This window comes from Morone saxatilis, unplaced genomic scaffold, assembly GCF_004916995.1.
Source record: "Morone saxatilis isolate NCDOM2014 unplaced genomic scaffold, NCSU_SB_2.0 Contig20, whole genome shotgun sequence".
Lineage (NCBI taxonomy): Eukaryota > Metazoa > Chordata > Actinopteri > Moronidae > Morone > Morone saxatilis.
This window is the reverse complement of record NW_023339763.1, coordinates 13148552-13160565: the sequence shown is the minus strand read 5'-3', so window position 1 is coordinate 13160565 and position 12014 is coordinate 13148552. Positions and strand designations below refer to the sequence as shown.

Genomic DNA, 12014 nt, shown 5'->3' with positions numbered 1-12014 from the left:
TTGTTTACAATAATTATATATTATAGTGAATTTACCCTTTTCTATAGTCATAAATTCACAGTAAAACTTTGAATATTCTGCACTCTCTAATAAGATAACAACTCTACTTCATCCACAGCATCCAACTCAGCGCGATGGGAAAGACTCCACCGGGAAAAGACGGCGCTGGAGGTGGCGTTTGAACGTGAGCTACAGGAGCTGCAGCTGCAGCAGGAGGCAGAGCTGGCTGCTGTGGAGGAGGGGCTTAGGAAGTGTCACTCAGCGGAGGCAGAGCACCTGAAGGCGGAGCATCTGTCAGAGATGGAGGAGCTGAGGACTCAGCAACAGGAACAGGTGAGAGTCAGGCATCTGTTTTATGTTAGCCACGATGATTGTTCACATGAAATCTGATCAGTGTGTGTGTGTGTGGGTGGGTGTGTTAGGTGGAGGAGATGACAGTCAGCCACCAGGCAGCCATTCAGGAGCTCAGAGACATGCATAACATCACCATGGCAACACTGCATGAGGAGCACGCCCGTACCATGAGAGGTATGATTTTAGACCTCATTTAAAAAACACAATATGACACCACCACTGCTTGAAACAACATCATCTCTCTTTTGTGCTTCTGAATCTGTGTGTAGACTTAAGGAAAGCTCATGAGCAACAGAAGATCCTTCTGGAGGAGGATTTTGAGAAACTCAGGCTTTCTCTACAGGTATGATTCCATTTAAAAAAGATACTTTTTTTGTTGATGCACAGTAACATTTACTGATGCGATGTACGTTAATGTGTTTGGATGCTTGTGCAGGATCAAGTGGATACTCTCACATTTCAAAACCAGAGTCTGAGGGACAAAGCCAAACGCTTTGAGGAGGCTTTGAGGAGGAGTACAGATGAACAGATAGTTGTGAGTTTGCCTACTGATACTCTCCAGCAAATAATAACAATGAGTCACTGAAAATACTGTAGATACCCAAATGTAATAATGCAGAATCAAATCTTTCTAAACCCCATCATCATTGCTCTCTATCTGTCTTTTCGCTTGTTCTTGTCTTTTTGCTTGTGAATGTGCGCACGTGTAACAGGATGCTTTGGCTCCATACCAGCACATTGAGCAAGATCTGAAGAGCTTGAAGGAGGTTGTGGAAATGAAGAACCAGCAGATACATCAGCAAGAGAAGAAGATCTCTGATCTAGAGAAAGTGGTAGGCTCAAATAAGCTAATCACCTCAGCTCAAGCACCACTACACAAGCACACACACACACACGCAGTGGTCTGGATACACATGATGGTCATGTACGGTGAATGAAATATTGCGCTGTGGTTGCATTCTACTTTTGAGCAGGCTCAAAAGAATGTGTTCCTTGAGGAGAAGGTCCAGGTGCTGCAGCAGCAGAATGAAGATCTGAAGGCTCGTATTCAAATGAACCTCACCCTGTCCAGGTAAGACATATTCAGTCACCATCATCACCATCTTTTTCCTCACTGTGGACACTGATACAGTATGTGATGCTATGTCTTTCCTGCTTCATGCTAAGGTTAGCTTCCTCTGTGCTTGTTTTTTCCCTGCAGGCAACTGTCAGAGGAGAACGCCAATCTCCACGAGTCAGTCGAAAAGGAGAGCACCGAGAAGAAGCGGCTGAGTCGGAACAACGAGGAGCTTCTGTGGCGTCTCCAGACCAGCCCCCTCATGTCCCCAGCCTCCTCCCCACTGCACCGCTCCTTCTCCACCTCCCCTGCCCCCTCATCCCCATTCTTCTCCTCCTCACCTGTAGCAGGGTGTGACTCCCCCACTCACTGCTATGGCTGCCCCCAGCAGGCTCAGTACTGCTCCCCCTCCCACAGAGCTGCCAATCAGAATATCTCCCCTGGACCAGCCACACCCACTCACAGGGCAGCAAGCAATCAGAATTACTCCCCCGGCCCAGCCACGCCCACACACAGAGTGTCAGCCAATCGCTGTAATTCAGCCGCTTGCCTCAGCTCTTTGCAGAGATAAACTCACATATCTCTCTCTCCTCTTTTCTGAACATTCGCTTTCATTTCCTTCATTCTCTGCTCTCCTCCTTTGCTTTTTGAATGTGAATTGCATTGAAATACAGAGGGCAGTTGTCTCCAGTCATCACAGGACAAAGTGGACAGAAAAAAAGAGTCTTGAACTTTCTCAAGTCTCTACAGCTGGTGTATGTCATGTGAAACACAACTGATGCAGATGACTGCAGCTCAGATCTCTGTCCCCAAACCGAACTTGAATTAATGCGAAAGTCTTGAAATGTAGACTGTATATACTGTATGATAGTGACACAGATAGTGTCGACATGTAGTGAAACCTCCCTGCATGGGTAGTCAGGAGTCCCGCACAAATGGAATCAGTACAGATTAAAAGTAGCACACTCTTGTCACCAGAACAGAATACTCTGGTGTGTTAAAACACAGTCACATCCTTGATACAATAAGCTATATTCTCTCTCATCGAGATTAGTTTCTCATAGTCAAATTCTTTTTAAAAGATGAGTTTTGATTCTTAGTCATGGATTGAATCAGCTTTCAGCAGAAATGTTTTTCTGTTTTCGTTTTTCATCTGGAAAAATCCCTAACAAAGCGCCTTATACTCAGTCCTGCCGTCTCACCAGCAGGGAACAAGCAACATTTTCTTTCATAAAGGACTTTGGATAAAGAATTGGTTTGTAAAGCAAAGCAAATCCTGTTTTTCAGCCTCCTTGAGGTGTATTTAACATTTTGTAATTAGTTCACTGGTGATAATTTTACTTGTGTGGGACAACCCTACCTGGAAACCCCAGCCATTTTACCAAAATACAGAGAACTTACACGTTCAAACCTTGCCAGGTCTTCCTACAGCGTCTCGCCACACAAGCTACTCTTCACTTTTGGGATCCCTCAGGTCAACTTGCAAAAACTACGTCTGCCATTTTGTATTTACCTCAGCGGGAATGTGCAGTCTGTTGTGTTTGTAGCTCAACAGCAATGACAACAACAAAAACAACAACAACATCAACAAAAACTCACAGCTACCAGGGAGCTCAGAGCTAAGGGGGAGACCCGACACATAAATCTCTGTTTTAAATGTTGTGGATTCCTTTAAAACGTGATATCTAATTTATTTGTTACATGTATTTTGCTACTTAAGCAAGCATGTACTGTGAAAGTCTTCCAGTCTTAATGTGAAACTTATTATTGCTGTGATCTGTCTATTTATTAAGCTTGAGGAGTGATAGAAATGAGTGTTTGTAACTTTTAATATCACCTATGGGACACAAGTGGAATATGTGATGTAGGAGAAATGAGATATAGTGCATATTTCTCTGACTTGTTGTCATCACACACACACATAGGTGGTGTTCAGGGGACTGTCTTATGATATGATATGGATCTATAAGCTATGTAGGTAAAAAAAAATACAGGTTAACCCTCTGTTTACTGCTTTGTGAATAGTGTCACAAAGATTAGCGTAACCCTGTCTGAACCTGTGTTAACCTCTTCATAACCTCTTCAGATGCTTCTGGTTTGTTTATCTGAATGACACTTTTTATCCTTCGAGTATTATGTTCAGACTTTTGCAAACAACACTGAACTCTTAGTGTGCAAGAATATATTGTTCAGGGAATTATTTTCTAAATTTAGATTTAAAATACTTTCAGTTATAATTTTGTATAGCTTCTCTACAGAACATTATACACTCTCAAGATGTTTCCCGAGATAATTTTCCACTTATATAGAATACGATAGAGAAACCAACCTTTGGTATATAGAAATGAAATTTATTTTATAGCATACACTACATCATAGCTGCCTCCTGTGCTGTACTCTACTGACTTACTTACCCTCAGGGTCCTAATCTGGCTTTGAACAAGACGACATAGAAAGCTACAGTATCATCATGTAATCTCAGTGATGTACTCGTACATTAACAAACAAAGCTAAAGCAGTTCGGACTCCACATGAAAATGTGCCACTGTAAATAAGCGAGGCCAGTGAGGAGGGACAAGGGTAAGTCTGTGTTGGCGGCAACATTGCTAATGAGAGCAGGGGTTAGCGTGTGAGACAAATGTAATATTGTTAAGTAGATGCATGGGGTGGGGTCGTGGGGGGGCAGTATCGAGGCCTTGAAATTCCTTGCAGCGCCCCTGGTCGTTCCTTCCATTAATTTACAGGTTGAGTAAATGTAACCTTTTACCAGCATGTAAAGGACGACGTTTCTGGGTTGCCAGTTTTTCAGTAATAGACTTTTAAGTAGATCTTTAATTGCGATACCAGCACTTTTGATGGTCGTGAAAAAAAAAACGATTCTTCACAGATCTTCAAGATTTTTTGTATGATACGTACCACATGGTTAAATGCTCTTAAACAAAAGAATGTCAAGTACAGCATCGGATTTGAGAAATGTATCTCAATTCCCGCTTATTTTATACATACACTGACGATTTTGAGAATGTCTTTGCATAACGATCAATTGTAAGAATTTACCAGTCAAAAAGTCACTGTGTTTTCAAATGTTTAGGATTACAGTTCACCTACGTCATTGAATGATTCTTCAGGGTCCTCCTAAAGGTCACTTCAGGTGCAAAAAATACAGTCTACAAAGATGCAACAAAATCTATTGTTTACAAACGACGTAAAGTTACCGACTTCATCATAAATTAATATTTCACCTTTGAATGGACTATGATTTCTAAACAATGAACTGGTATTGTAATGACCCTTCAATGTGTCCTGTGGACATCTGTGTCTCACTATGCGCTGAATGTCAAAAATGTAATGACTGCATTTTATACAAGTCATTCAATGTGATTTTGTTTAATATAGAAGGACCTCTTGTCTGACCATTATGTAGCAGCCATTTAATATGTAGCACTTGGTTGAGCCTCCCCACAACAAACATGGGTAATTTATCTAATTCATTAGGGATTGAAACGTCCATGTTGATGTTTAAATGCTGTTGTAGCAAATGTTTCCATGGCTAGTCAACTTTGAGCTCTAGAATTTGAATTTGTGGAGGTAAGCTATACAATTACCCCTTATGGATTTGGTCCAGAGACAAAGTTTACTGAATTTGTTTGTTCTGGCACTGATTGTATGTCTGAATGTAAATACATTTACAACATGAGTTGTGTCTTAGTGCACCAGAAAAGTATTAGACGCATGTTTTTTCTGTCTTTGCTGTTTCTTGCTCTCCCTTTTTCTTCTTTTCCCTCTCCGCATCTGTGATGGTCAAAATGTAACTGTAGCGTAGGAGGCCTAGAGGATGGAGAATGAGATAGTTCAACATGTAATGTATACAAGGTATGTTGATGCTTTTATTTGTACTTTTTGGGGAGAACACAGTATTAAAAAATATTCTAGAAAAGTCATGTGATGTCCATGTTTCATTTAAAGATAAGTCCTGCTCAGAGGTAGAATGTACCATTTACTCTACTCCTGTACTTAAGTACAAATTCAAGGTACTTGTACTTTACTTGAGTATTTTTCATTTCATGCAACTTTATACTTTAAATCCACAGAGGCAAATATTGCATTGTATTACTTCTTGAGCTAAATAAACTATTTAAAAAGCATCAGAGTATACATGGACAGAACTACCAAATTTTGAAATTGCTTTTATTGGCCTTTTTGACATCAGATATCCCGATTACATCCGTCGTATTGCTCTCTATCCATATCCAGCAACAACACTTTGGGTTTCAAAATTCAACAAAAAAGCTGACCTAACACATACAGTTCTATTTATATACACTGAAAATTGATAAATGTTGGTTATATTCATAAATTCGTTTTTTTTACAACCTTAATAAATCTTAGTACATGTAGACGGAAAATATTTAATTTCTTTTTGCCACAAAGGCTGCTTATTTCAAAAATATGACCTGAGTCCCTCAGAGTTTTTAAGAGAACTGTTCAATAAAAAACATTTAAAAAACCCCATAAACTACTACCATCCACAACTTCATATAAGGGATTTAAGAGTTGAGACATGAGGCAACAGAAGCTTAGTTTTAAACATTTAACATTTAATGTAAAGTATGCAACATTACATCATGTGATATCATGAATGAGACACTATTCTATTTATTAATCTTTGTCAAAGACATGTAAACTATGCAGACTACTGAATTTAATCTAAGTCACATTGGTTAGCAGGACTAGGATGATCACAGCTTGACTATATGAACCATAAAGGTGTTTTTATGATCAGTCTGAAAAAATGTCGACCATATAGCATTATCTTGCATCCTGGCAGATTATTTCACAAAGAGTCACAGAAATGAATCCTGAACCCACCTGACTCATGTTTTATTTAACAATGACTTCAGATGAAGAGCAAACTGACGCATCACTTCCGCATGAAGTGAGATATGATATCCATGGGAAGGGGGAAGATGATGGTGGAGTTCTTCTCTGCTGCGATGGTGTTGAGGGTCTGCAGGTAGCGAAGCTGCAGAGCTGACGGGGACTCTGCGATCACGAGAGACGCCTCCTTCAGTGCACGAGATGCATTCATCTCGCCCTCAGCTGCAATCACCTATAAATAATATTAGAGAGAGGTTAGGATAGTGCACTATAACTAGCCTGAAAGCTTGTGTATGCACATTGGGCTTGACAGTGGATTGTTATTTAACATTGTATGCATGTACTGTATGTGTCGTGTTACATGTCCTGACCTTGGCTCTGGCCTCTCGTGAAGCCTCGGCTTCAGCAGCCATGGCTCTCTGCAGCTGATGTGGCAGCTTCACATCTTTAATCTCCACACGCTCCACCTTGATGCCCCAGTTGTCTGTGGCTTCATCCAGGTTGGACTGGAAAAGACAGAAAGAGGTTACATTGATTTCTCCACAATATTGTAATTTATTCTCCAGTTTCTCTTTTTTTTGGTGTGAAATGTGCCCTAGTTTTAAAGTTTTTTAAAAATATCTTTAAATAGGCTTCAGATTCTGTACCTGCATGCTGTGAGCGATGCCCTCACGGTCAGACAAGAGCTCAGCCAGGTTCTTAGTTCCAAGGACATTTCTGAGGGTAGTTTGTGCCAGCAGACGGGTGGAGAAGTCAGCATTAGACACGTTGGCCACAGAGGCAATGGGGTCACTGACCCGGAAGTACACCACTCCATCCACAGAAACTGTGACTGAGTCCTTGGTCAGAATCTAGGATAGAAATACATGACAGTTTGCGTGTGCATGTCCATAGATTTAAATTGAAATCCTTGCACAATGCTGCAAAAAGAGCATTTTTTCCCCAGACAGTTTTGTGTTGTCCTACCTCTTGGGGTGGGATGTCAAATGAAACTGTACGCAGATCAACTTTCACAAAGGAATCAGTGCATGGCAAAATGAAGAAAATTCCTGTGGAGAAACAAAAAAGAAAAAAATCTTATTTCATTTATTTATTTTACCACAATCCAGGATTTATTTTAAGTAAAAAAAAAACATGAACATTGAAATTGTTAGTGTGTTTACCTGGTCCTTTCGCCTTCCTGTCTGTAATGCGGCCCAGTCTGAAGATGACGGCACGCTCATACTCCTGAACAATCTGCAATACAAGCAGGAAGACCACAGTGCAAGCTCAGTACACACTCAAATGTGCGTCAAAGGAAATAGGCTAGCGGTTTCTGTGCTGATTTATTCACTCACCTTCAGACAAAACCAGATAGTGATTGGGAAAAGGAGAGTTGTGAAGAGGCCAGAGATTATGACTATAACCCAACCAATACATCCCAAAGACCCTGTCCGTTCAGCTAGAGAAAGAGAGAGAGAGGGAGAGAGATAAGAGAGTGTGTTTGACCACTGTGCAACCCCCCAAAAAGCCCATATGAAGTAGAGAGGAAAGCCTCCTTGTTAAAGAAAAGTTAGAGATGTGAAGAGTTTTGCATTGATAAAAAACTGACCCAGTGGGGCTCATTTCTGAATCATAACATAACATCATTTATAATTCTTTTTAATAGATTGCACCTCTGTTTCGCAGCTTAGCTCTAACAGAAACTCACCGTTTACACACAAAGACTCTCTTACACGCAGTGCAAACAGTAAAATATTTACTCATGCAACATGATCTCTGAAGTATCACTACAGCAATAAAAGAAAGTCATTAAGTGAGAGAAGGGTCTGTGTGTCATGCCGTGTCATATTTTCCAGCTCTAATGGTTGTATTTCAGCCTTTATCTGTGCATGTTTTGCAAGATAGCCATTACATTGAGCCCCATGCTGTATTACACTGTCAGAGAACAATAAGTATATTATAATTGTCAAAAAGGCTTGACTTCCTGGCCATTGTCCTGCTTTGATTATAATTTCCTTTGTCTTAGTATCATTAAAAAAAACATTGTTCTCTCTTTCTAGGTCAGACCACAGGAAATGCAGTTTCCTGTTGTTGAAATAAAGGAACGTTTACTGTTTCAAATAACTGTAAAGTAGCATTATTGCCCATTACACAATGTTTGAAATTCATGATTTATGACAGTTTCTAGGAAAGGTCATTTATATGTTGGTAAGAGTTTATGAGGATTTTTATGATATAATCATAGCGCACACTGTGCCAATCCTCATTATATCTCTAATTTTTTTTTTTTTTATTCAATAGGTTTTGGACCAAAACTTGGTTTGTTTACATGGAATAACTTCACTGAGGCATTTTAATAAACAAAATTATTCATTCCTCATAATCTGTGCCGCCAAGTTATGTTTTATTGACTTACTGTGGATGCATGTAAATGATGAGTACACAGTAAGGTCCTGTTCAACAGGTTGGCCACCTGGAAAACGATTATTCTATAGCTCCACTGATATGAAAACAAGCTGTTATCAGCAACCAAATTAAAGAGCATTCACACAAGACAAATCCAACTGTATAACAGGACAGTTCCCATAACATTACCTAGTTCACCTGACTTCACTGAGCATGAATACTGACACACACACACACACACACACACACACAAATGAAGGGAGTAACACACAAACATTCAGTCACATGCTTTTGGGACTCTATCTCAGTGACATGTGATTTCTGTCTCCATGACAATGGAGTTCTACTTTGCCCCGGCCTCTTTTGCTGCTTTCCACCTGCACAGGTGAGCTCTGTCGTATACATGGCATACATAACACACTCCTGCCTACACAACTGACAATGTAATGCCGTGTGTGTACGTGTGTGTACATTCAACATGGAACTCAAGGAAGATTAAACAACACTGTTGATTTAAGCCTTAAGCCATGCCAGATGTTACGGTCAATAATCAGAGACTTCTTGTTAATATTTTACTTTTTAAAAAAACACATTAAAGCTCAGAAGAAAAGACAGTAAAGGAAATGTAGTTTATCTTACATATTAAATCATCTTGGCTCATTCCTCTTCTCTTCTGGCTCTCCATTTGGTTCTCCATTTCCATGGGCTGGTTACAACTGAGAGGGGAAGTGTGTTGAGAGTTTGTTGAAGTGAGTCTAATGAGGAGGGAGTCAACCAGCCTTTTAAAGCTGCAATGCTACAATATAATGCAGCTCAGAGGTGGTGTAGGTGTGGCGAGTTGATCATAAACATAGTACTTTCATTCTTATCAACACATAACCCAAAAACACTAGTAATATCATTTTAATTGCATTTATTATTTTTTTTATAAATCATACACTAGCATAAATGGATTCCAGTTTAACATTAAATACAAATTTACTGGTGGTAATTTGGAAGTTGCATAATAAACTTCTTCACTTCCTACTAGAACATTTGAAATGCTTATATTTGTGGGTATCTTCACAGGAGCTCATTTTACTCTAACTTTTTCATACCCTTTGTGTAGGGAACCTATCATGGTTATCAATGTTTTATGACGTCTGCAGAACTGAGTCAAATGTAATACTTTACATAACATATGTAAAGACCATAGAAGGAACAAAAGAAAAGAAAGAACAGATAATGGAAATTCAACATTTCTTTTTTTCTCTTTTCTTTTATAGCTTTCAGAGAAGCCATCATGTGCTGGGGTATAATACAAAATGTATTATACCCCAAACTGCTCCTGATGCTGTTCCATCAGTATGTGAGTGTGTGTGAATGTGACATAGTTTATAGCTAGATAGTTGGAAGACTAAACTCATTCTTAACATTACTTATCAAAATTATAAAAATTGGCTTTAGGAAAGAAGTGACCAATGATTAAATGTGCCTTGAAATTAAATTTGCCGCATTTTAAGATTTTACTTATTACTTACACTTTGTTCATACGCATTATCAATAAAACATTCAGCATATTGGATGAATTTGTTTGGTTTAGCAGAAAATAGTTATCAAAGAATGACTTGATAGGAAAAATGGAAAACTTTCTTCATATGAGATACCATAACTGGGTGTTGGAAGTCTCCTGACTAATTGACACATGACTGTGTATTGCGCAACATTATCATTACTCATGATAAGCATTGTGTAAAGCTGCATAGGCTGTAAAACCGTTGGGTAAAATAAAATATGGCGACCACAGCCTTCAGTACAGATTTGATTATCTGGTAACATTTGAGACTGTCATTTGTAATAATTACCTATCCTCATTTATCCTCTTTTTCTGACCATGAACCTTTACTTTAAACATTTCCTTTGCTGATACAATAAAGTTTGTTAATGAGAAGACTGTTAGGCCACTTTTAATCTTGACATGTTTTTTGTTTTTTTTCCCCAAGTCACATAAAATACAGCCCTGCCTTGTAAATGACAATAAATAACCTTGAATCCTTGAAACAGGTGATGATTGTTACACCTTTTTACACCCTTCAACTATTTTTAATTGTGAGTGAGTAAAAGTTCTTTTCCATGCAATGTTCCCAGCCATGGCATCAGACAGAATAGAGATAGAGCTACAGCAACCAGCAGTTTACTGACAAAATAATAAAACAGGTTCAAATACAAAAAAAAAGGGCAAAAAAGACGAAAACAACACAGTGTAACAAACGAGTCTATTGCTCTCAAACAATAATGTAACTCTTTCTGAGTGTACTGAGGTGTACAGTAAATGAAGTAAAATTACAGTTTTCACTATGTTGCTAAGCCTTACTGAAGAAAACAGACATTTTACAAGTCCACATATCAAATCAACGAATGCTTCAAGTTGTTCTCAGCAACGTTTGGTTGAATACTGTAATAACAGTACAAGCAGGGTGACATCTGTCAAAAAGAACTTTGTAAACATACAAAATGTAAACTGCTGACAGCCACAAGTGTGCGTTCACTGAAAATAACACAAACAGGAGCAGAACTGCCGTATGCAAGTTTATGTGTACAACACTCCCACCCTTGACGCAGCACAAGGATTCAAAATATTCATGGTGTGCCTGCTTCAAAATATTTCATGTCATAATACAATATTCAGTTCAGGACAATCAATCAGTATCATAAGCATGCCCTTTCCAGAGACTGGACGTGAAATACTACATGAGGATACTGTCAAGTCATTACATGATATCATGTACATTTTTTTTTATTTTCTATAATTCATTATTCACTAATAAATGTTGATAAACTTGATTAAAAACAGCCAAGTCCAGCTAACATTAAAACCAGTCACAGTCTACTTGTAAAATCTAACAACTTTGACAACTGATATTTACAACTGTTCACTATGAATAATATAAGTCATCCGCCACCCCCTCCCCCCACAACAGTGTTCCTCCTTACTTGGCTGTAACATACACATTACTGAATCTCTCCAATCAGCCCTGTGCTCCTCGGGGTTCAAGGCAATGTGTCTACTGCTGAGGGGTAGGGTAGGATAGGTGTCAGCATATGCGTTCTCTGTGTTTCAATGTGTTTCAAAGTGTTATGTGGGGTTTCACTGCCAACCCAACTGGGGGTGCAGGCCTGGTTGGATGGGGAAGGGGTTTCCGGGGCCTGGAGCGTAGTTGGTGAAGCTGTTGGGCTGAGGAGCAAAGTTCTCCAAAGCAGATGAGGGATGAGCCTGGAACAAGAGGAAGAGGAGCAGTGTTTTCGAGGCTGTATCAAACTGACATTTAATTATTTTTACTTTGTGTGTGTGTGTGTG

At 39.3% G+C, this 12014-nt stretch overlaps 3 protein-coding genes across 3 annotated transcripts in view; 1 reads left to right on the top strand and 2 right to left on the bottom strand.

The window, feature by feature from the left end:
* Positions 1-3975, top strand: part of mtus2a (microtubule associated tumor suppressor candidate 2a) — a 31104-nt gene extending 27129 nt beyond the window's left edge. The window contains exons 9-15 of the mRNA XM_035666868.1: positions 119-333; positions 423-528; positions 624-697; positions 791-889; positions 1068-1187; positions 1329-1426; positions 1556-3975. Coding sequence (XP_035522761.1) covers positions 119-333; positions 423-528; positions 624-697; positions 791-889; positions 1068-1187; positions 1329-1426; positions 1556-1982 — 1139 coding nt within the window. The 3' untranslated portion in view covers positions 1983-3975. The remainder of the gene's footprint in view (positions 1-118; positions 334-422; positions 529-623; positions 698-790; positions 890-1067; positions 1188-1328; positions 1427-1555) is intronic.
* Positions 3976-5585: 1610 nt separating this feature from the next.
* stoml3b (stomatin (EPB72)-like 3b) lies at positions 5586-9431 on the bottom strand. Its single transcript, XM_035667167.1, has 7 exons — positions 9317-9431; positions 7627-7730; positions 7453-7525; positions 7256-7338; positions 6937-7140; positions 6661-6795; positions 5586-6521 (listed from the first exon to the last, which is right to left on the bottom strand). The coding sequence occupies exons 1-7, from the start codon at positions 9378-9380 to the stop codon at positions 6333-6335; spliced, it is 852 nt and encodes a 283-aa protein (XP_035523060.1). The 5' UTR covers positions 9381-9431; the 3' UTR covers positions 5586-6332.
* Positions 9432-10724: 1293 nt separating this feature from the next.
* proser1 (proline and serine rich 1) overlaps positions 10725-12014 on the bottom strand; it is an 8512-nt gene continuing 7222 nt past the window's right edge. The window contains exon 12 of the mRNA XM_035666255.1: positions 10725-11930. Within this exon, the coding sequence (XP_035522148.1) occupies positions 11805-11930 (126 nt within the window). The 3' untranslated portion in view covers positions 10725-11804. The remainder of the gene's footprint in view (positions 11931-12014) is intronic.

Coding starts and splice junctions, on each gene's coding strand:
- stoml3b (XM_035667167.1), bottom strand. CDS start 9,380: ATGGAAATGGAGAACCAAATGGAGAGCCAGAAGAGAAGAGGAATGAGC. Junction 7,339..7,452: donor CAGGAAGGCGAAAGGACCAG/GTAAACACACTA, acceptor GTTTCTCCACAG/GAATTTTCTTCATTTTGCCA. Junction 6,522..6,660: donor CACGAGAGGCCAGAGCCAAG/GTCAGGACATGT, acceptor TATTATTTATAG/GTGATTGCAGCTGAGGGCGA.